Source organism: Sciurus carolinensis, chromosome 11, assembly GCF_902686445.1.
Source record: "Sciurus carolinensis chromosome 11, mSciCar1.2, whole genome shotgun sequence".
NCBI lineage: Eukaryota > Metazoa > Chordata > Mammalia > Rodentia > Sciuridae > Sciurus > Sciurus carolinensis.
Window position 1 is genome coordinate 38,309,753 of NC_062223.1, and position 26,380 is coordinate 38,336,132.

Sequence of the window (26,380 nt, forward strand, 5' to 3'; positions counted from 1 at the left end):
TCCTTTAGAGAATAAAGACAGATGGTGGGAGAAGAAATCAAAAAGGAATCTTCATCATTCAAGCCAAGGAAAAAGTAGGTTAACTACTAATGGCTTAAATAGGGGCATATTCAGGTTTCCCTATGTCTCATCACTTTAAAATACCTTGGAGGACCAGGTTCCTTATTGCTTTTCATATATATGTCTCAATTTTCCCCCATGGTATATTTTTGCAAATTATACCTTGTAGGCAAAATGAATAGAGGAAAATAAGGAAATTTTACTTTGCATAGTACTATGTAAACTGGTTTGTTCATATTGGAATGGGAGCTGTCAATTTGCAAGGTTCCATGGTAACTAGAGCAAATACAGAGACTGCAAAAAGATAACTTTTTCCAATATGCATGACGTATGGTTAACATGGCACCAAGCTAAATGAGGACTGCCTTATGTAAATAAATAAGAATCTGATTTCCAAATGTCTGCATTTGCTGAATAATTCCCTCTTTTGTAGTCATTAGGGGGAAACAAAGAAATCTCTGATTCCAGTCATTTCCATTATCTGACATGTCATCACCAAGGCTTCCTCATTATGCAATGCGAATAGTGTTGAGGTTACTTGAAACCAGTTTCCAGTTCCAATTAGGAGGCCATCCCTGCTATCTGCATTCTGATTAAATGACGTTGCCTGGAAATCACAGAAAGAGTCTACTCTGTTTCCTCCCCTTGCTCAGATCACATAAACACAGACTCAATTAAAGAGAGTTTCCTTATCAGGTTTTTGTGGGTCATTCTGGTGAATTTATTAAACTCTTAAGTCATGCTGAAAACTGGAAGACGGTGGCTCTGAGATAGTCAGCAGGAGTCGGGATTATATATGCAGGACTTGCTCCTGTGCTTTAGGGACTGTGAAATAAACAGAAATCAGGGCGGCCAATGAGTTTCACAGGGTGAGGATTCTGTAATAGAGCTATGAAAACCGTAATGCATATCTGCCTAATTTGAGGCTATATCAGAGCCTCATCCAGACATTCATTATTTTATAACTTGTTTATTGAGATGCTTTATTTGTTCATTTTTTAATATCCATATTGCATATATCAAAAGCCTTCTTTTTCTTTTATATGTTCTTCAATGTCCTTTCCCATTCCAACAAAAAGAAAAATCAAGTCCCTGCAATTAATCCTGTGACTTTACGTAGGACCCAAATCTTTTGTCTGTTTTTACTCAATGTAGCATTATTTTACTTTTTCAACAACCTATCCTACTACTTTTCAGCACGTGTTCCTAGTAGATGTCAGTGTGCACCTCCCACCTCCTACTGATGTTTACTTCATGTGGTCCCTACCCAACTCCTTCCTATTTTCAGTCTTTTCTCTTTGTTACTGTGTGTTCTTTTTTGCATGCTCCTATAACTCCCTGTATCTTCTTCTCTAGTGCTTTTCATTCTATCATCATTTTTCCTTACTAATTGATGAATTATAGTACTATGGGACCCTTAATAGGAGACAGTTGGTCCCAGGTGTGAAGAAGTAAGGACTTTGCATAATTCTTGGTATTCAATCAGCAAATACTATTGAAGCAAGGCCTATGTTATTTTCTCTCTTGGAATGTTAGACCTTATGCTTACCTAGATTTGCATATCCTACCAGATCACAGATCTGCCAGTCTTCATCTCAAACCTCACTGGTTCTCTCTGAACATCCCAGCTGCTTACAGTGATCCACACAATCGCACATACCAACTCATTCAGTGGAGCAACATGGCCTTGCCTTTTGATTCTGTTGCTCATGCTAGGCTTATTTCAACATTCTGTCTCAAATGATCAATGACGAGGAGTTACTGAGATGAAGAAGTTCCCTCCTAGGTAAAGTGCTGGCAAGCAGACTTGGCATAATGTGTTATTAGAGTTAAAAATGGTATTGGAGGTTCTCTGTCCCAGCACCTGCTATAAAATGAATCCTAGAAATCTTTAGTGTTTGACCTGGATATATATATATACATATATATATATATATATATATATATGTATATATATATATCATATATTTATCTTATATCTTATATATTATATCTATATATATTATATATAGACACACATGTACACACATTTTTGGTTATTGTCTAGGAAACTTGGACTTCATACTGTTTAATAATGAACTGGGAAGTACTTGGTAAAACATTGTAAGATGATTTTAAAATCTGAATGACTCTATGCAAATGGTATTTATTCTCTTCATATTGTCTCGTATGATAATTTAAATTGAATTTCTCATTACCAAAATCCATATGCCTTTTGGGTACTATCGTTTATTTGTTTTCAACCTATAAAGGCAATGATGGCCCTGGGATAGGGCATTTCCTAAGGATTAATGAGCAGTTGGGGGTTAATGACCACCAGTTCATCCCAGCCCAGTCATCAATCCAAAGGAAACATGGGAGACCAGACCTTTAACTGCATTACCAACTTTCTGAAATCAAATCCTTCTCTGCCTGCCTTGCTCAGAACTTATGTTCCAGATGAGCTTATTATATATTTTAGAAGCTTCTTTAGTTATTTTCCCTGTTAGTAACCTAGACAGGGAAAATACTATGTACACACACACACACACACACACACTCACACACAGATGCAAATATATTATGTTCACAAGTAAAAAGAAATAGAAGAACAACCATTAGTTTGCAGGCTGATAGGAGAATGTCATGAGAAGAGCAATAATATTTCATATTTTGATTAAATATAATTTGAGAGGCCCAACCTCTTTTATTAGCTTTTCTCCCTACCACACACTTTTCACTCTGAAAGTCTAGAGAAAATGATCCTATTATAAATCCTGAGAGGTCAAAATATGTGTCCATTTCCTATAATTTAACTTCTCTTCAAAAATAGATTTGAGGTTCTTTTTTCTTTTTTTCTTTGTTTCTAGATAGATATTCTTATTGGAGTTTTCAATGGGATGTTATTTTTCTCTTTTATTCCTGTCATATAGCTGTTCTACAGTGAAATTAATAAGCATGATATTTTCTCCTTTGGTATCAATCATGGTCATCCAAAATACACTGAGAGTGATCATTAATTCATTAAACAATGCGGTTGTGTGTTCTCTGGAGAATAAACTATATCTAATGAAGTGAAGTTTTGGAGTAGAAAAAATTCCATTTCTCCTCTGATGAAGAAGCTCAGGACCCTTTATTATCTTTCTGTATATGAGTACTCCTTTGCCACAAATTCCTTAAAGATATGGCACAGAGTGACAAACTATTACCTGAGTTTAAGGTATTGGCAAAGATCTATGTCACCAGAGTAGACTGAATCCCAGGACCTTTCCCAATTGGCATTTGTCTTAAATAAGTTGCTCAGAATCTTGGTAAGCCCTTAGTTTTTTACCTCAGAAATTTAATTTTTAGCTGGGTACAGTGACGCCTGTCTATAGTCTCAGAGGCTCAGGGGGCTGAGACAGGAGAATCTTAAGTGCAAAGCCAGCCTTATCAAAAGTGAGGCACTAAATAACTCAGTGAGACCTGTCTCTAAATAAAATACAAAATAGGGCTGGGGATGTGGCTCAGTGGTCAAGTGCCCCTGAGTTCAATCACTGGTACCTACCCCGGCAAAAAAAAGAAATTTGATTTTGATAACTTAACATAAGATGATTGTAAACATGTGTTTCCTAAACATATAAGTAATTGATATATAGAGCAGAATGCCAATTCACTAAATTATAGCTGAAACAATACCAGATCTGTGAGCATTTGAGTCTATCAAACATTATTTTGTAGAAATTAAACATTTTTGGAGTCATAATTCTCTGTTAGGATGAGATGATTAAATCTTTAAAATACACAATCTCATGTGAACAAATAGTTGTATGTAATGTCAAGAAGTTCACAAATAGGTTGAAACCCTTAGTATATGTCTTAGGAATTCATGGATTTTACTATACAATTTCATGGAAAAGCAAATAATAATTAAATGAGGTTCTCAATAAGAAGTTAAGCTAAGAAAACTTAATTGCATGATTCACGTTGATTTAACATTAGATAATAGTCAAGCTATCAATCATTCTCCATATAAGGACTTCAGCTGTAACAAGAACTAAACATTGAACTGAAACAATAACAAAATTGTATGTAGTACAGATTATGTACTAGACACCATTCTAAATCCTTCTCTCTCTATTAACTCATTTATCCACACAGTAATGCAGTATAAAAATCAAGGTATGGAAACCCTTGGAAGTTTCACAGGTCAGCACTACACAGAATTATATATCTGAGGTTTAAAAACTCTATATATCATTATCATCTGCTTAGTTGTGTAAGTAACTGGTAATCTACAAGAGTCTCAACTTTCTTGAGGTCAAGTATTCATTCTGACTTTCATTTAATATGCATACATTGAGTGTACATGATATAGCTAGCTCTCTGGATGGTATAGTTGCTTACTGCTGGTAAGGATAACTTTTTACCCTAAACCATTGTTTTCAATCACCTTGATAAACTTTTTTGTTTGTTTGTTTGTTTGTTTGTTTGTTGTTTGTATGTTGGAAGTGGTGGTAAGAATTGATTAGTGAGCCTCCCTTTACAATTTATACTAAATTTTATAACACTTATATCTTTTTGGTTTTATCAATAGACCTTCATAGTCTCTCTTTATTATAATCTTACCCAACAACTTACTCCTGACTATGAATTGAAATATGGGGATGCATTCTGTAATTCAGTTCAGCAAATATTTACTCAATGTTAGGCATCATCCAGTTTCAGTCTTCAAAAGCTTATGAACAAAAATAGGTTGATCATCTGCTCATCTACATTCACCAATGGATTTGGTAAATGCTGTAATGGTGACTTTATAGACAATTAGGGGAAGATGGACTGATAAAAATGCTGAAAGTTTAATAGAGATAGTCCTTGTAAAATTGACTCTGATTGTGTTTAATTTCGGTGGAAAAATCAGAATGTGAAATTTCAGGCCAAAGAAAGAGGGAGGAAGTCCCTGATGAAAGAGAGGGGCAGGAGATGGATATATTTTTAGAATGAGGAAAAGAATGCAGCCTGGACTGTTAGGAACAGTCATAGGAGATGAGACTGGGGACCCAGGAAGGTAGAGGATTCTGGAGTCGCTTTCATGTCACACTAAGGTACTGATTTTCCAGGGGACATTTCCCCTCCCCCGCTCTGGGAGGGATTTGGCAATATTTGGAGGCACTATAGCTTTTCACAACTGGGGGGAGCTGCTGGCATCTAGTGGGTAGAGGCAGGAAGGGACTTGGGCTTTGTTTTGGTGACACTGGAGAACTAATGGTGAATTACTTGTTTTGAGCTGTGATTGTGTAAGTGCTTGTGTGTTTTTATACCAAGCCTGCAAAGTGAGTGTTGCTTTGAAAATCTTACATGGGAAAAGTATATATATATATATATATATATATATATTTAAATATATATATATTTAAAAAGACCATTTTATACATAGGGAATAGCATGCATTAGTTATTTGGTGACCCCTGAACCTGAGGAAGTGGTGGAGAATAAAGGATGGGAAAATAAGTTTTCATACATTGTCTAGGCCCCAGACTTAGGAATGTTAGTACAAAGATGAATGGAGGCATTGTTCCACTGAGGTGCATTTCTGTTAACAGGAGTGTTCTGATGTGTAATCTAAAGAGCGAAATACTAAGGAATATTTTTGAGCTGGAGGTTTCAAGGTTCTTTTCTTTGGTCATGCATTTTGCTAAAGCAAATAACTGTCATGAAAACACAGACATCCTCCTGAACACTACAAGTCCCACCATGAAATTTGAGATACAAGTTAGTCATCTATATTTCATTTTTTCATAAATAATCAACCTCAAATAGTGAGTATGATCAAAAGGACTCATAAACAGCCAGAAACCTCATACCAGGTACATTTATCTCTCCTGCATCATGAGAAGGTAAAAAAGCAAGGAAAAAACAAATTATTTTTTTTATTTTTAGACCTGCCAAGTGTTAACTGAATTTCTCGGTCTGATTTTTTAGCGTGAAGTAGATTTGACTTTTTTGGTGCTAAAACACGACTGGAGCTGCCACCATGTCCTTCAGTCCCTTGCTGATTCCATCTTTGTGCTTTGAATAGTGACAGTAGAATTAGGAAAATTGTTTCCACCCATGAATTCTACATATATATATTTCTATATATATATATATATATATATATATATATATATATATATGTTGATGGACCTTTATTTTATTCATTTATTTATATGTGGTGCTGAGAATTGAACCCAGTGCCTCTCACATGCTAGACAAGTGCTCTACCTCTAAGCCACACCCCCAGCCCCATCCATGGATTTTTCATTAAATGGTTCAAATTTGTCCCTGGGGTAGACATGTGGAGACCAAGAGCCTCTTCTGCTTTAAAGAGGATTTACAGAAGACTCGACTTGCTCGAGACAGGGATTCTGGTTCTCTGCCATGAGAATGGTCAGATCTAATGTAGTGGAAGTCCAGATTCCTCAGTTCTGAAGTCCAGAGAGGTGTCATGTGAATAAACAAATCAAGAAAACAACTATGCATCCTCTCTGCGGGAACTTTCATGGCAATCATGTTATTTTAGGCACATACAGCAGGGGGCATTGTTTGGTCAAACATAAAACAGGGTTGCTACTGATAATAATAGACATAAAGGAAAAAATAGGGAAACCTCCTCTATTCTACTACCTTTCCCCAAAAACATGCAAAAAGAGCAAGGAGATGGTGAAATGCTCTGTAAATTTCTTTGTTCTCCCCAGTTTTTCATGGTGGGAAATACTTCTATGGAAATAACTACAAACCAGGCAGACATTACAGAAATTGATGAAATTCTTTATGAATGAGACCCCACTGGGTAATTGATCTATGCAGCCTTAACTGTACAACCTTCCTCTGTCTGCTTGGGAACTCACTCATTCATGCATGCCCACAGTTAACATATATTCAATGAGTACGTTTTTCAAGGAAATACCACTGACTAAAGTAGATAAATCTCTATGGCATAGAAATTAACATTCCACTGAGATGTGACAGGCAGTAGAAAAATAATCACCTGAATATATAAGAGAAATAGCAAATAGAGTAAATACTGTGATGAAATGAAATATGGTAATTTATTAAATATGAGAGAGGCACTACTTTAGCCCAGAGGATCACAAAGAACTTTCTGGGAGGGTAAAATTTAAAGGGAGTCCTGAGTGACAAGAAAAAACAACCACATAAAAAATCCAAGGATACATACAGAGGCAGAGGGAATCCTATCAAGGTCTAATGGGAGTACAAGCTTGGAGCATTTGAAGAATGAAGAAAGGTCAATAGGGCTGAAGAAAGACAGGGCATTAGGAACAAAGTTTGGAGTGCTGAAGAAGTCAGATGATATATTGGAGACCAGTGCAGTTTGCACTGCTTTATAGAAAGTTATGGAGTTAAAATGGGTTTCAACTAAAGAATGAGATGGGAAAAAAAAATATATATATACATATGTATGTGTATGTGTGTGTATGTTTATATATGATGTATATTATATGTATTAGATTACATATTCCATATCCCCTAGTATTGGAGATTGAACCCAGGGCCTTGAGCATACTACCACTGATCTACATCCATAGTCCTTTGTTTAAAAAATTTGGAAATAGGGTCTTGCTAAGTTAGTTTTTCAGCAGACCTGGAACTTACAATCCTCCTGTTTCAGCATCCCAAGTAGTTGGGATTACAGGTATGTGCCACCACATCTGGCAACATATTTATATTTTAAAATTCTCTCTAAATATTCTATTAATTATACTAAATATTCTCTAAATATTCTAATTAATTATACTAAGGCAATTGTGAAAGGAGACGACATGATCAAGAAGATATTTCAGTGGTTCAAGTGAGAAACAGATGACTTAAAAGGGAAAATGAGGAAAAATAGAAAGTTCTAGCTTATATCTTACAAATAAAGTTAAAGAATAGTGTAGGACTGAATATGAATTCAGCACAAGAAAAGTTAAGGAGGAGTTTACATTTTTAGCTTCTCTCACTGGATGTATATAGGTGCTAGAGCAGCTGAGGGGATTTGCTTTTGGTAGAAACCATGCCACTTAATTCATACAGTCTTCACAGTGTCCTTTACGAAGTGTTATCCTCACTCCCAGTTAAGAAGATGTGGCTTAGAAAAGGACAAAGATTGAACAATTAGTTATGCTAAGTCAATTCTCTAACAGTCATTTTACTCTCAATCTGACTTTTATTCTTCTTACTCTGACAGATATAGATTGGATATTCTAGCAAGGCTTCAGTATTACTCCAAGTTGGGAAAAAACAAAACCCAGTGCATGTTGATTTTTCCTTCATGTGTGTGCCATTTACAGCATAGACAGACATGAGAAGCACTGTAGGTTGGAACTCTCTCTTTCCTAATTGAAGGATCAGTTTCCAAAATGATACCCTACTCCCTTTACTCATACTAAAATTTTTTGAACATGACCATATACAGAAGCTAATTTTACCTTTGTTGGTGTTTTATACTCTATGGGATTTTAATTGGGGTGGATTATCTTGATCCTGTGCATGTGTGAGCAGTCAGATAGTCACACTAAACATCAGCTGCCTTCAGTTTTAAAATATCGTTGGCGAGGTTGAATTTGAATTCACCTACTTTTTCAATAACCTGTCTTCTTTGTCCAATTTCTTTCATGTGCAAAGGCAGAAATCTTCTCCAACAATGCTCTTATAATTCCATTCTCTTCTTAAGGATCTCAAGTTTCTCCTGAGTGTCTTTATTGAAGCAAATCCCAACTCTTCTGCCAGGCATGCAGTGGCCCTCAGTTGGGCCAATTGAACTATTTAAAGTCCTCTACTTTCATTAAGTCAGTTTTCTTATTTTGTGCTCCTCCTCTGCTTTTATGAGTAATTTCTTACCTCCTCCACCACCACTCTGCTTCAGTGCAATTCTAATACTCCCTTAAAACCCACATAAAATCCCAAATCCTCTTTTGACAACTTTAAGATTAGCTATGCCTTCATTGATTTATAACAATGAGTTATGTAATTTAAATATTGCATACATTGAATTGCATTAAAGCCTAGATACATGTATGCACATTGTTTTATTTTATACATGGATCTATAGTTTGAATTACAGCTCTAACAAGATTAGAAAGTTCCAGAAGGCACGGCCAATTTAGCTCCTTTATGATTCTTATTATACTCTCCGAAGCATAGCACTATGTTGGGTGCAATCACATGTGATCTTTTTTCTTTTTCTTCATTTTTTTTAGTGCATACTTCTCTCTGGTTACTGTTTCTTCTCATTTAATGACATTGCAATATAGACATTTCTGCATACCAAACATTTATTCTTCTACTATGAGACAAATCTTCTAAAAACAAAAATGCAGAGCTATCTTTTGTCCTTGAAATGTCAAATCTTAAAATTCAAACTTTTATAGGGACGTTGCAAAGTGATGTATTTGGTCAGGCAACTTTCTCTGGACCTAATCTGTGAGTCCCTGGATTACAGTCATTTCAATGTGACCTTTCCATTACATTTGCCTACAGGTTCAGTTCTGGGCATGTTTAAGAAAAAATGTTCCCCTGAAAATCTTCAGAACTACTTACTCTTGCATGCGGGTTGGAGAATACTCAATAGATTTGCAATATTGGATTCAAAATGTGAAAAAAAGAATGATAATGAGGAAATACTGGTAAAAAGGTAAAAGTTGATTTGAAGAAGTTAATTACCCTTGGTAATGCTGTTATTTCATTTATTCCTTTTGCTTTTTTAGCATTCTATAAAATCTAAGGGGGGAATGAAGGAAATGATTTCTTTTTTCCTCCCTTACTTTTTTTTGCTTTTTTTCTTAGTTACTGATGATGAGACCCAGAGATTCACACAATTTAGGCAAGTGCTTTACCACTGATCTAAACCTCCACCCATAGATTGTTGTCTTAGACTCATAGAATAAGCCTCAGCAACTTTCTTTTAAGCAAATCACGTTGCTTTAACTTATTTGCTTTCTTTGAAAGATCTGAGACTTAAAATGGTATAAGAAATCAAAATTTTTTTCACTGTCTTATTTGTCCTTTTCTATTTTATATATTCCAATTTTATATATTCCATTGAGGAATAAAGACAGAAAGAAAGAGAGAGAGAGAGAGATAAGAATATGAGTGTATGAATGTATCAGGATAGGTCTGGCTAAACATGAAGAAGAAATAAGAAAAAAAAAAAAAAAACCAACAACTTTTTATCCTGAAGAAATTTATCATTTTACATAATAAGAAAATCTAGAGGAAGAACAGTTATAAGTTTCATTAATTAAACTGCTTATAACAAATCACAAGGATATAAGTCCATTCCATTTTTCTATTTTTCCATCCTTGGCACATCAACTTCATCTTCAGGCTGGCTCCCCTCTTGGTCACAAGATGGCTGCAGTAGCTCTAGATGTCTCATATTGTCCACAGTACCCAGAAACAGAATAAAGAATTACTTCTTCCCCCATGTATTTCTTATTTGTGCAAAAGCGAAAAACCTCTCAGAATTCCCTAAGAGGAGTTCTTACATTTCATTGGCCAAACTGTGTCACATGTCCAGAATTAAGTAGTCTCTGACAACATGAGTGGTACTAACAATGTTTACTTAAACAAGAGCCAGAAAATGACAGTCTGCAAGTTGGACTATCACCTGTTTTTGTATGCCCTACAAGATGAACATTTTTGAATTTTAAATGGTTGGGGGGGGTGGGGAAAGGAGATTATTTTGAAAGATGTGACGATTACATGAAATTCAAATCTGTGCCCCTGAATAACTTAATTGGAGCATAGCTATGCCCATTCATAAATATTTTGTGTGTGGCTTCTACAATAGCAAAATAGGTGCTGGATTGCAACAAAGGACTATATATATCTGCATAGTCTGAATGACCTTTTCTTAGGGTCATGAGATTTCCTGTATAAAACATTTTTTTTCAAAAGAAGGAAAAGGGGTAGGAGGTTGCATAGGCAAGAGATGCAGGGGACAGCAGACATTTTGTGTGAGGTTCAAGTTCATTTCTTTGAATGACCCACTTTTGTATTGTGAGACACTAACTTCTACTATGTCACTGATACAACCAATTGAGAAGACAGTGGAGTTTATTGCTTAATCTGATAAGGTAGACAATGTAGGGCCATGTCTGTGAGGATGGTGGGGAAGTGTTGGTGATAATTTACTTGAAAAAGAACTTTGATCTTTGGAAAAGTTTTCACTGTAGGAACTTGATGGGCATCACATAAGATGAGGACACAACAATCTAGGATTGGTGAAAACAGCAAGGTGAGGTGAGATATGCCATGAATTCCAGAACATGGAACTTCATGGAAACTTTCCAGGGAAGCCTTGATGGATCTCTGGGGAAATTCCTGTAAGGATCAATGAAACCCTTTGCTCTGGCCTGAGAGCCCAGAAGAGGAAAGAAATGCTAATCAAGTTGGTGGAAGGCCAAAGCCATGTTGATGTAGATGGCCAGGGTCAGGTGTGGATGGATTGCACCTCAGTCAGAGACAAGACTGAGTGTGGGGCAGTAGTTTTGGTGCTCCATTTTTAGAGAGAACTGTTCGTGTTAGGATATGTGGGAGTAGGGGTGAGTGGTCTTGGTATTCCAGGTTTAAGGAGGACCACTAAGGATCTGTGAGAGTGTGGGGTGGGAGGTGGTTGGGATTAGCTGAATTTGTTTCACCTCTCCTCTCTTCTAAGCTAGTTCTAACGTCCATGCACAGCCTATGCCAAGTCAGCAACAATCCTGAGCTAAATAAAGCATCTCCATTAGCTAACTTCCACATGTAGTTCTCTCTATGTCTCTCGTCAGGCTACCAGTGCACTGAAGCATGGACAGGGAAGAAAGAAAGGTCTATTGACAGAGTCAAGATCTCCTCTGGGACAAGGCTAAAAGTATCATAGTTTAATTCAAAACCCACACAAATCCATTTGTAAGTAAATGCTGTTAGATGGCATCATAATGGATAGTGCATACCTTTAAATTGATTTCCTTTTGATGTGATAAAAACATCTTATGAAAGAGATGTTGAAGCATGGCTTTTGATGTAAAGTAACATAATTTAGATTTTAAAGTAGGAAACCTTTTGTTGATAGTAGTTTATTTGATTCAGTGCAATGTACCAAGTGTTATTTGCTGTAGGTTATAAATTGGCTTTGAACCTGCTGTAATTCATAAATCATTACTTATGACTGATTTATAGGAAATCTCATTAATTGCAATGGCACAAAGACCTTGAAACAGGCAGGAAGCAGAAAATAATACTAGGTCCTGGGATAGAGGAGTAATAAGAATGTCACATTTGCCTGTGTTTTAATGAAAGTGTATTCCTGAACACACCAGTTTTCCTGAATTCAGTGTTGAATGAGACATACTGCTGTCGCTTCTGTTTTACAAAAGAGGAGGAACCTGAGTACCCCATCATCTTATTTTTAACATGTAATAAATATTTATTGCCTGTTGCTTATTATGAGGTAGTAACTTTCTTAATGAAAGGTTTTTGAATAGATCATCCAGTTGTGGGCCTTTCATGATGGGCAAAATGAAGTGTAGAGAGTTGAAATAATTTTCCCATTTCCATCTTAGGGAGGTTCATACAGAACTAGTAACACAGGAAGTCTCACATCACAGCTTGCTCTTTTGCCCCCTGGGCCTGGCTACCTTTGTTGTAATAGAGAAAAGTACCAACAGCCCCAACTGCCGAGTTAGGACATCCCATCTTCCCTCCTGTGCTGTTTCCAGTCAACCTGTCATTTACACCTGTATTGCCAGAGACTGGGATTCTGAGGAAGGTCATGGCATGGGAGATGATTGAAGAAAAGGAGGAGAAAGGTCCTGGGACTTCAACTCAAAAATACTAATTGGTTTTTGCATCAGGGACCTTATATGAAAAAAAAAAAAAAGTTATGCCCAGTAAATGAGGAGGGGTGTGTGTGTGGCGGTTGGGGAGGGGGGCAGGGGCGTATGCCAGACTATACTGAATCTCATAAATGAGAACTTGCCTAGGGCCATCCTCACTGGAAAGGTAGGTAGGTTTCTATTGGAAATGGAAGTCAAAAAGGATTTTTTAAGGTCGTGTTTAATTTACAATGAGAGAAAACTCAATCTAACTCAAGGTGTGAAGCTCACCAACCACACTGTTGGCAAAAACATAAAAGTGTAGAACTCTACAATGGGGTAGAACTATGAAGCCCATTGACAGGGTTAATGTGGTGTCTCAGCCTGTTATTTTGTGACTGTTTGAAATAAGTGGTTTTGGATATTTATGTACGGTGAGGCCAATAATAAGGGAGCTCTTGCTTATAATTCTCAAGAAGAGGAAGTACACCATAGCATGAAGAGGCCATGCTGGGAAGCACCAGGGTTCACCAGGAGGTTGAAGAAACGAGGGGAAAATGTGGGCAAGAATCTTCAATGTGGTTTTTAAAGGAAGGCAGGATAAGCAGATTATGATTGGGTAGGTTGGGTGATTTTGAAATCCTCTAGGATAGAGGAGCTGCCCCTTCTTTCCTAGAACCTGGTCCTGGGGTGATTAAGATAGGGAGATAGTTGTCAAATGTAAGTGTCCTCTGAAAACCCAACAGAGGAGGGTATTGGGGTTTGGGCTCTGGGTAGGTATGCATAGTCATACTTATAGGCAAGTCCTTTACTATTTGCAGGAATTGGGTAGTGATAATAGAACAAACTGCTCCATGATCAGCAGGGCCCCAGATACCTAAACATTAGCAAGTGCAGAAAATAAAAAGACACGTTTAATACATTAGAACATATCACTACATGTACGCAAAGAACTGCAATTAGATATTAACTGTTCTGCACATTTGCAACCTCATTTTATTTAGAGCCAGACACAGTTTTGGCAGTAGACTAAGAGGAAACCATCAGATGTGACCTGTCTTTACAGGGTTCACATCATCAGAGTATCAGATAGTATGAGAAGTCAACCTAGAACTGCAGCAGCTCTGAAAAAGGAAGCAAGGTAGGTGGTCTACTAAAAAAGGCCAGAAAAGAAATAGGAACTCAGAACCTATTAGTCAAGTTTCTTTACTGCAATAGGGAAGGAAGCCAAAATAAGCATTTGAAGCCAGAAAGCAATCTAGAACTTTCAGCATCACCTTTCTCATGACCAAGGTCCTAGTCTGATGTAATAATAGGTACCTGTAACCCCAGTGACTGGAGAGGGTGAGGCAGGAGGATCCCAAATTTGAAATCAGCCTCAGTAACTTAGCAAGGCTCTAAGCAACTCAGAAAGACCCAGTCTCAAAATAAAAAATAAAAGTAAAGAGGGCTGGAGAAGTGGCTAAGTGGGAAAGCCCCTTTGGGTTCAATCCCCAATACCAAAAAAACCCCCAAACAAAACAAAACAAAATAAAAACAAACAAACAAACAAAGAAACACACACACACACACACACACACACACACACAAAACCAAACAACAGAAACAACAACAAAAAAAAACACCAAGGTCCCTTGAATAATTTTGTGAATATGTCCTTCCTTAAGGATTGCTAACAACAGCTGTTTTTTCTGAGGACATCTCCTATTATTGGAAAAAGTCATTCTGCATCTTGTGTATGTTATGGCAATGCAGCTATTCACAACTGTTCATTTAGATTGTGGATCATCAGAAGAGAAAGATTAGGTCTTAAAGATGAGTCCAGCAGAGGACATGGAAGTGATGATCATGGAGCAGGACCTTTCTCTGACCTTGGCTTCTCTCCAAGGCTTACGTTAAACACCTGGAAGATCTTCCTAGTGGTTCCTCTTGCCAGTAGTTCCTTCTAAAGTGCTATTCTCTCCCATTTTAACCCAATACTACAGTCTTCAAAACAAAGTTGAGAGCTGCCTTCTTTTCTAGAAAGAAATGTATTGCCCGTAGGATGAAATGGGGATTTTTTTATCATTTAATTTTTTACAGACTGCATTTTGATTGATTGTATACAAATGGGGTACATCATTTCGTTTCTATGGTTGTACACAATGTAGATTCATACCATTGGTGTAATCATACATGTACATAGGTTATGATGTCTGTCTCATTCCACCATTTTTTAGACCCTACTCCCTCTCATTTCCTTCTACATAAAGTTTCCCTATTCTTCTCTCACTCCCTACCCTCCACCCCCATTATATATCATCATCCACTTATCAGGGAAAACATTCAGCCTTTGGTTTTTTGGGATTGGCTTATTTTACTTAGCATGATATTCTCCAATTCCATCCATTTATTTACAAATGCCATAGTATTATTATTCTTTATGGCTGAATATAATATTCCATTGTGTATATATACCACAGTTTCTTTATCCATTCCTCTGTTGAAGGGCATCTAGGTTGGTGCCACAATCTAGCTATTGTGAATTGAGCTGCTATAAACATTGATATGGCTGTGTTACTATAGTATCCTGATTTTAAGCCCTTTGTGTATAAACGGAGGGGTGGGATAACTGGGTCAAAGTGGGTCCATTCCAAGTTTTCTGAGGATTCTCCACACTGCTTTCCAGAGTGGCTGCACCAATTTGCAACTCTACCAGCAATGTAAAAGTGTGCCTTTTTCCCCACATCCACACCAACATCTATTATTGTTTGTGTTCCTGATAATAGTCATTCTAATTGGAGTGAGATGAAATCTTAGAGTTGTTTTAATTTGCATGAAATGGGGATTTTTAAGTTTCACAGAACTAGCTCTCAACATCGAGACCCGATCTTATCCCAGTTTTATTTACGGCACTCTTTTCCAGTTCTGCTGTTCTATCAAGGACATGTTTCCCATTCCCTGGATATACTAGCATTTGTTGTATGTCTCTATCTTGACTCAGGCAGAGTTTTCTACTTAAAATACCCCTTTCTTCCCCAACCACTACAAAACCAAGAGCAGTTGACGTTCCTCTTTAAAACACAATCAGTATGGGTTAATTCACTATGACATTAGTGCCTTTGTGCCAATGTGGTCTTGTAGCATAGAAATGAACACATAATACTGTATCTTATCTGTTTGCCCATCTGCTTCATCCTTTTAACTAAAAACTCTTCAGGAGGAAGGGTTATGTTATTCATCTTTACATGACCAATCCTTAGCAAGATGTCTGGCCATGATAAACAATAAAAATATGATGATGATGATGATGATGATGATGATGATGATGATGATGATAACTAACATTTACTGAGTTCTGACAACGTGGGAGATGTTAATCTACGTTCCTTGTCTGCATTAGCTAATTTTATTATCCTCACACACTTAAGGGCTATGTAATAATGTCATTTCCATTTTGAAAATTAGAATAGGAGATTGAGCAACAGAAAAGGGACATAACTTACTCAAGATGACACAAAATAAGTTCTAAACTATTGCATTTTTGTTAGAATGTGGTAAGCACCCCCTCCCTTTATTCTTCCTAAAAGATTCACAGAAGGAACACTACATATTGAGACAAGAGATTAGGGGGAAATTTTTACAAAAGTTTCCAGTTCACAATCTTCTAACTGAGTGGGGAATATACTTGGAAACACACATTCTTTCAGATGTCTTCCTTGTGTTAGCAAAAAAGGAATAAAGTGAGTTATTTTATCTCTAAATCAGTAAGAGTAGGGACAAAAGGCATAATGCTCCTGTTACACAACTTTATTCCTGTAAATAAAAATTATACCATTTTAGAAATGATTTAACAAGTGACCTGTTTGTCTATAGGTAATAGTTACCTATAGAATAATGAACTCTGGATGTGAAAATCTCAAGAAGTTTATGTACATGTATGAATTTCACTATTTCAGTGCATCTTCACGGGTACCTTAAATTAAGGTGCCAGTACCTATATCTGATGTTACCCCCCAATACAAGGTAACCCATGTTTAAAAGAGTCTATTTTATTAATGGTCTGCTGTCACTGATTTTAAATTCTTTATAAGTTTTTACCAACACACCAACATTCTAATTTTACTCTGGGCCCATGAACTATGTAGCCATTACTGGATAAAATTATTTTTGAATTCTATAGCGCATGGTGCCTGACATATGCAGTGACCTTCAGTGAAATGTCAGTCATTACTAATTTTTTTAAGAGGAGCTTTTTTGCAGGGTATAACCCAAAAGTTCTATTTTTTTCTAATCTGTCATGGACATTGAAGCTAATGGTAAAGTTCAACACATCTCTCTTCATGCATTTAGGTCACATTTAGTTGATAAACACTGCATTAGGGATCTCCACTTCATTGGTCCATTTCTCTGTGATTGTATATCTGATGGAATTCTGGCTATGGATGCCTGTTAATTTGAACTGTAGAAATATTTCCCATAAATAATGGGCCACGAAGCTCAATAAGGGACATTAGATTTGTTGTCTCTTTCAACTGGCAGATAATGGCATCAGCTGACATACTGTATCACTAACATTACTCCAGACATTCAACCTACTGAAACTCTAAAACACCTTTTTTGCTTCTATTATTTTTCAGATTGTTTGAACTCCAGACGGACCAACACCAGATAAATTATGAATGTTGAACAAGATGACCTTACATCCACAGCAGATAATGATAGGTCCTAGGTTTAACAGGGCCCTATTTGACCCCCTGCTTGTGGTGCTGCTGGCTCTTCAACTTCTTGTGGTGGCTGGTCTGGTGCGGGCTCAAACCTGCCCTTCCGTGTGCTCCTGCAGCAACCAGTTCAGCAAGGTGATTTGTGTTCGGAAAAACCTGCGTGAGGTTCCAGATGGCATCTCCACCAACACACGGCTGCTGAACCTTCATGAGAACCAAATCCAGATCATCAAAGTGAACAGCTTCAAGCACTTGAGGCACTTGGAAATCCTCCAATTGAGTAGGAACCATATTAGAACCATTGAAATCGGGGCCTTCAATGGTCTGGCGAACCTCAACACTCTGGAACTCTTTGACAATCGTCTTACTACCATCCCGAATGGAGCTTTTGTATATTTGTCTAAACTGAAGGAGCTCTGGTTGCGAAACAACCCCATTGAAAGCATCCCTTCTTATGCTTTTAACAGAATCCCTTCTTTGCGGCGACTAGACTTAGGGGAATTGAAAAGGCTTTCATATATCTCAGAAGGTGCCTTTGAAGGTCTGTCCAACTTGAGGTATTTGAACCTTGCCATGTGCAACCTACGGGAAATCCCTAACCTCACACCGCTCATAAAACTCGATGAGTTAGATCTTTCTGGGAATCACTTGTCCGCAATCAGGCCTGGATCTTTCCAGGGGTTGATGCACCTTCAAAAACTGTGGATGATACAGTCCCAGATTCAAGTGATTGAACGGAATGCCTTTGATAACCTGCAGTCACTAGTGGAGATCAACCTGGCCCACAACAATCTCACATTACTGCCTCATGACCTCTTCACACCCTTGCATCATCTAGAGAGGATACACTTACATCACAACCCTTGGAACTGTAACTGTGACATACTGTGGCTCAGCTGGTGGATAAAAGACATGGCCCCCTCCAACACAGCTTGCTGTGCCCGGTGTAACACTCCTCCCAATCTGAAAGGGAGGTACATCGGGGAGCTTGACCAGAATTACTTCACATGCTATGCTCCCGTGATTGTGGAGCCCCCCACAGACCTCAACGTCACTGAAGGCATGGCAGCTGAGCTAAAGTGTCGGGCTTCCACGTCTCTGACATCCGTGTCTTGGATTACTCCAAATGGAACAGTCATGACACACGGGGCATACAAAGTACGGATAGCTGTGCTCAGTGACGGTACATTAAATTTCACGAATGTAACCGTTCAAGATACAGGCATGTACACGTGTATGGTGAGTAATTCTGTTGGGAACACTACTGCGTCAGCCACCCTGAATGTTACTGCAGCAACCACTACTCCCTTCTCTTATTTTTCAACTGTCACAGTAGAGACAATGGAACCTTCTCAGGATGAGGCACGGACCACAGACAACAACGTGGGCCCCACTCCCGTGATCGATTGGGAGACCACTAATGTGACCACCTCTCTCATGCCACAGAGCACAAGGTCGACAGAAAAAACATTCACCATCCCAGTGACTGATATCAACAGTGGGATCCCAGGAATTGATGAGGTCATGAAAACTACCAAAATCATCATTGGGTGTTTTGTGGCCATCACACTCATGGCAGCGGTGATGCTGGTCATCTTCTACAAGATGAGGAAGCAGCACCATAGGCAGAACCATCACGCTCCGACAAGGACTGTTGAAATCATTAATGTGGATGATGAGATCACAGGGGACACACCCATGGAAAGCCACCTGCCCATGCCTGCGATCGAGCATGAGCACCTAAACCACTATAATTCTTACAAATCTCCCTTCAACCACACAACAACAGTTAACACAATAAATTCAATACACAGTTCAGTGCATGAACCGTTATTGATCCGAATGAACTCTAAAGACAATGTACAAGAGACTCAAATCTAAAACATTTACAGAGTTACAGAAAACAAACAATCAAAACAAAAGACAGTTTATTAAAAAATGACACAAATGACTGGGCTAAATCTACTGTTTCAAAAAAGTGTCTTTACAAAAAAAAAAACAAAAAAGAAATTTATTTATTAAAAATTCTATTGTGATCTAAAGCAGACAAAATGATGTGTATTCCTCAGAACCTGTTTTTGCTGCAGTTATTTACTATTTTCCCACATCTCGTCCTTCCCTTTCCTGATTGCCATATTTTTCATAGATCTCAATTCCCTAAAGAACTGGTCTAGGAAATTTTGTAAGAATTCTGTTACACTTTGAGATTTTTATGGTGAATTCTAGTGGTGAGATCCAGTCTACTTTGTCTCGCTCTCTCTCTCTCTCTCTCTCTCTCTCTCTCTCTCTCTCTTATTTTCTTTTTCTGTTTTTCCCTCATGCCCTTATGAAGTAATCCAATGGGGAATGCAATATTAGAAATAGATTTTTAAGAAAGAACAAGGAAGAAATGCAAGATCTTATATTTTTCATGTAATAATCTGTTCTGTATTTATGAGGAGGACCATTCTATGGAAAAGAAAAAAAAAGTAAGCAAACAACAGATTAATTTACATATGAGCATCTATAAAACCCATGACTTTTAAACAACTCTAGAACCAGAATTTGTAGTTTAAAAGCTTAAAATAAGATTATAAATAAAATATTGTTGGTTTTTCTGTAACCTGGACACAACTCATTTGTAGTATGGTAGTCTGGCTCAAATGTGAGAAACATGAAGGTAACTAGATTCCTTATTTTCTAAGAAAGAAAATACTGCAGTATTCTTTAGTCCCAGTGTCAGTCTCTCTACAGGGTCCTGCTTCAGTAGTTAACTTGAGTTTCAGATCAATATTCAAGGATGTTGTGGTATTTTTTCCTTCTGATTAGGATCACCCTTTATAGAATGCTCAGATTTCAAAAACTGATTTTGTGACATAAATTCAATTCCACTTGGAAGAAAGTATCACTATAATTTATTTACTGTCGCCTAAATAAAATTCCACTGGCCAGATGAAATATGATCATAAAAGGCAGAAGTATTCTAACTTATCTGCAGTTGAAAGCAAATGTTCTGATTCTGAGTGTTAGCAAATTCAGTTCGTCACATCACTGGTCTTGACACCATCCACCATTGTGGTGAAACAAGGATCATCGACAATAACTGATTTGACAATAATTATTAAAGACCTACTATGTGCTAAATAATAATTTGGGTATTGTGGGCACACAAATGATAAGTCTTGTTTCCTGTTCTTGACTCATTCCCAATCTATATAAAAGATATAAGGAAAAAAATTCTCAGTTCATTCCTGAGGGTCAGCTCTAATTTCTGCTAGGTAGAAAGCTGTATATTAGGACACTGAAATTTCAAAATATCAGGTTGTGTTATTACAGAAACATCCTCACGTGGTTTCTTCCATCATTTTGACAGGGTTGAATTTCTTCTTCCATAAACTGATTGCTGAGCTTTAATGAAGTATGGATATAGATCTGCTCTGAAGGACACATACGTGCTAGTAGATAGCAATACTAATTCAAATATAATTTATTAAGGGTGCTTTTTTAATGAACTAGGGAAATTTGAGATGAGAAAATATACACAATATACAAAATACATAAACTTCCGAGTAACAAAGAATATTGCTGGTTGTACACCTCAGCCCTCTTCTGCTATTTTAATATATCATGTATGTGATTCTGTCTTCATCTCTCTGAAGCAAAACGAATATATGAACGTCATATCACTGGTCTTGACACCATCCACCATGGTGGTGAAACAAGGATCGACAAAGCTGAAGGAAGCTTCAGCTCCTAACGGATGAAGAGTTTGGATACTCACACTTAATCCTGCAGTCGGGATTTCACTCAAGGGTTTTGTGGTCTCCAGGTGTGAAAAACTGATCATTATCAGCAAAGTAGGTCAGAGAGATGAAGGAAGGGATAGCAAATGAATGGAAGCATACAAAAGTCTTGATTCTATTTTTCGATCACTCATTCTCTGACACTTTATCACTCTGTCTGAAATCTAATTCAAATTTGCTTTTACTGTGAAGATGCAAGAAAAGAAAAAAACACGCATTCGCTGTCATTCGTTGGCTTATTTAGTACTGAAAATTCTTAATATAGTTTTTCCAAGCTGCAGAGCTCACACAAACACACACACACGCATGCACGCACGCATGCACGCACGCACATGATATTTATAATGGTAGCATGAACAAATACAGAGAAAAGATGTAAATTAAGAGGAAAAGGATCTCCCCCAGTTTTGCCAGCCGGCCTCTGTTTACTGACTCTGAACCTGTTCAATTTTGAGTTCATAATTCTTCTGTGTAGTTAGTCCCAGTAGGTGATTACCTTTGGTTTTGAGGGGCAATTCTGAAGTTAGACAAATTCTGTTCAATAGGAAAAAGAGAATTTGCACTAAAAAAAAGTTAGGTTGCAATCTATAAAATCTGATTCAGGCCACCAGCAGATTATTATAGTCTGAACAAACACACTTTGGAAAACTATAATATATTGATGTAATATTTCAATTAACCAAATTTTACTTCTACAGTAAATTTAGAGACTGTTCTGATAAAGGTCTTCATTGCAGGTTTTGGGAATGGAGGATGGTATGCTATGTAAATATGATTTGGAGGAAACTAAAGTGAATTCTAGATCTTTTCTGATTAACCATGTGTGTGTATTTGCTCCTCAGTACAGTAGCTGACTAAATATCTTAGAAATACACCGTGGATTTACTTGGTCCCCACAACATGCCTCTTTACATATGTAAAATATTCCTATAGCAAAACACAATTCCATGTCCATTGTCAATTGCTCTTTTTTATTTTATGTAAAGGCAACTCTGTGGCAGTATTCTGAAATAAGTGCACCAGAAATATGCCATGTGCAATTAACCAAGTGAAGGTAACCCACATGTGTGAGTCCTACTAATGGTGTATGCAGATTGCTTAGGGAAACATCAGAGATGATTTATAAAGAAGATTCTTCACATCTTTTTCTGTTGGAAAATATTACCCTTTCCATCTGAGAATGAGTGGGGTCTCTTAAACTCTTCTGAAAATGTCCCAGTACTTTTGCACTGACCAAGTGCTAGAAGGACTTTGTACAGCTTACATGAACAGGCAGATATAGTTTGATAATTTTCCCTCAGATTCCAAATAGTCTAGACTCAAATATCATCTTTTAAAAAATTAAAATAGGAAATTTCAATGTGAAACAGCATCCAATTTTTTTAAGGAAGAAAATGTTGCTAGTTTTTGATTACTTTTAGTCCTCATAAACCGAGAATTTAAAATTATGTTTCGAGACCTGTGTGCTATGAAATTAGCAATATAGATGTACTGGAAAATAACTTCAACAATGGAAGTTTTACTTCTCCAGGAAAAAGAAAGCAAATAGAACATTTAAAAAATAAATAGGACTAACTGAAACATAAAACAAAAAATTAAGTGGGTGGCACCAGAGTACCCAACATTTCCAAGGTAAATATTGATCAAGGGGGGGGGGATTCTTTGTCTCTCATTCTTTTGGAATAATTGTTAGTATATTTAGGTAAATAAATGGTTTACATGAGTACTTAAAGTACAGTACTCTGAAGCAATATGAATTTTAAATAATGGGTTCAATTGCTAATTTGGTGCTTCACTTACTTGTTTTAATAAAGGACTTGAAGATAATGTGATTATTAAATATCACCAACAGAGGTTGGGATGTAGCTTGGTGGTATAGCACTTGCCTGGAGTATAGAAGGTCATGGGTTCAATCCCCAGAACTGCAAAAAGGAAAAAAGAAAAACCTCACTGACACAATATATGAGTGTCTGTGTTATGAATCATACTCTGCTAGGAAACCATTCATACTTTTAAATAAGATATGGTGGCACAGAGTCAAATCTCTTTAAGAAATGTGTCCACAAAACTATATATGCATCATTGTATTTGATTAGAATTTGCTTTATGTACAATAGCTACTTCTGATAAGAGTAACTCTCAAAATACACTTTCCAAAAATCCAGGTACCTGATATCCTTTCTCTTCTGAAACTAAGAATCATGAATTCCAGAAAACTCTGTCTGAGATAGGAAAGAGCTGAGACACTACTGTCTTCCTAGGCTGTATCAGGATACAGAGCAAGATACATCAGGTTTCACAGAAAACAACAACAACAAAAATCTTCTAAAATTAATATAGCATACTGTAGGACCTAAATTTAGATTCTGAATGAAGCAGTTTCACAACACATACTAAGTTCATGTCCTTTTGTATCTTGACGTACTGCTGACAGAACATCTGAGATTTCACACTTAGCACATTCAAGAAATATATTCAAATAATATATAAAATTATATGATAGCATTTTATAACTAGTGTTCAGCAGTAGGAAGTATAGATATGGTTTATTTTGCTTCCCCAAGGATAAATAAAAAGGCAAATAAAAATATTTCTTCAAGATAATAAATGAAGCTATTTCAAATCAAGCACCTGACAATGGAAAAAATTTTCTGTTTTGTGAAATTTGTAATGTGCTGTAAGTTAGCATATCCATATATCCTCTGCACAATAACAGAAAGCAAGAACCTAAAATCCTGCAGACCATGAAACTTATCTTTTAATATTCCATCTAATAATTTAATTTTTCCATTTCCTAATGCTTCACTTTATTATATATTTGACACTGAATTGGTGATGGTAACTTGCCCAAATAACAAAAATTCTACCTTTATGTGTTTACCAGAAATAATGAGTATAAGTTTTTTATCTTGATGAATGGGAAGATACAATGATATTTAGATGTGCTGACCTCTGTGGTGATCCATTCTGATTTAAGACCTCTAACCTTGAGAACTTGCTGGAACATTCACCTATTTCAGCCCTAGTTCAGTTATTATGATGAAAATTCAATATGGGTACCCTAACATTTATGGTGTCAATATGTCAATAAGATTTCATAGTGACAGTCAGTGAATCTCCTTACTTCAGTCCTTAGTTCCACATTAAAAGAAGTAAAAGCAAAATGGAACTTGGCAATTGCTATTTAAGCACAATTGCTAGTTTAATAAAATATACAGTTCTCTAAGAGAAAGAATGAAACCTCAATTCTACTAAATACATAAAAATATACACAGGATAACTTTATTTTATGGTATATTCTTTATATGGTAGCTACTATAAAATTTTAAATCAAATAATTTGTAATAAGAGGAAAATCTTGGGTTTCTTTACTAATGGAATCATTATGAAAACTTAATAAAATTTGTAAAATGCCTCCAAGTTAAATGTTGAAATGGACTTGCAAGTCTCATGGCTAGTTCTATTAAAAAAATAAAGTTTTATAAAATGAAGGAGAGAAGTAATAAAGTTTCTCTTTCCAGCAGCCCTCAAACAGGCTAACTCATGCTGAAAGATGTTTCTCGGCATAAATGGATAGCTAGAGAATGAACTTTAGGTAATTATGACCGTTAAAAAGCCATGGTAGCTACATATTCACACGTGAAACAGTGCCAAGAATCTTGCACAAAAGTCATTCTACAAATAATTAATGGCAATGTTTCTATGCTCAGTTGGGTTTTTCTTTGTCAGTACCTGTCCTTCTGTCCTTCCATATGTAGAAGGACATTTTATCCATGGTGTTAATTTCTTGGCATGTATTTATGTTTTCCAAGGCAAGGGTAAAATCAGAATCTGTTACTACTGCTCAACATTTAATTATGCAACTTGAAATTCAACCCTAAACACAACTGAGGCAAGTCATATAGGCAAGTAAATTATTCCTGGGCATTGTAGGAGCACTGCTTCTATTTCTAATTTTATTCCCACTTGAAAGATCTGATATTTTTACTATGTTTAATACAACTTCTACCTCAAAGAAAAAGGAAGAATTTCACAATATTGAAAAATTCTTAGCTAAAGATTACATATGTGAAAACATATATTGATATATATTTATGAAACACAAGTGTATAGTCATGTACATATGAAAAGTATATGCTGAGATAAAATATTATTTATTGAAAAAGATAGCTTCATTTTTTGACATTGTGATTAAACCCTTACACAACTCAATTTATTATAAATCCTGAGACTTATTTACAATTATTTGAAAGTCATTTTAATAATCATAGCAAGCAGTCATGTTAAGGAGTAAAGAAAGAGCAATCCAGAATTAGATTAATGTCAGAAATAAACTATGGTCTCCCCATAATTAGACAGATTTCATTAGGCAACGAAAATGCAAAAGTAAAATTAGTATCCTTTAGGTCTTAGAAAGTGCATTCATCTGTTTTCTCAATTATTGAGTCTTAATGTTGGGTGTGTGCTTTGAATTCAAGTATCAAATAATTCTTAAATAATGTATTTTTCAGAATTATTGATGCTTTGAAGTCATAAGCAAAGTACATAGGAAGAGAAGGAATCATGCTGGACCTATTTAGCGGGCTGAGGCAGGAGGACCTTGAGTTCAAGAAAAGCCAGAGAAGCAGGGTGAGATCCTATTCCTTACCTAAAAACATATATATGTGTGTATATATATATATATATATATATATATATACACATACATACATATACACACACATAAAGCACACATACACACATGTATATGTATGTGTATGTGAACATGTGTATGCATGTATGTGTGTATATGTGTCTGTATGTTTATATTATGTATATCTATATAGATTGTAGATATATACTTGTGGTTTTCATATATAAACCTCACAAACCCCACAGAACAAAGAAAGATCACTAGAGAACAGAAAGAAACTGAAAAAGTACAAAGAAATGGCTATTTTTATACTAGGATGGATTCAGTTATAGAGTGAATATGAAGTGAGTAACCTAAATATTTCCAGGCACTGTTTGAGACTTTGAATAAACAGGGGTGAATGGA

At 36.4% G+C, this 26,380-nt stretch overlaps 1 protein-coding gene across 5 annotated transcripts in view; it reads left to right on the forward strand.

Moving 5' to 3' along the window:
• The window catches only part of Lrrc4c (leucine rich repeat containing 4C), a 1,170,008-nt gene extending 1,150,414 nt beyond the window's left edge, over positions 1-19,594 (forward strand). For all 5 annotated transcript variants that reach the window (XM_047517277.1, XM_047517278.1, XM_047517279.1 and 2 more), the window contains one exon: positions 17,477-19,594. In XM_047517277.1, the coding sequence (XP_047373233.1) occupies positions 17,519-19,441 (1,923 nt within the window). In that variant the 5' untranslated portion in view covers positions 17,477-17,518 and the 3' untranslated portion in view covers positions 19,442-19,594. The remainder of the gene's footprint in view (positions 1-17,476) is intronic.
• Positions 19,595-26,380: the final 6,786 nt, after the last annotated feature.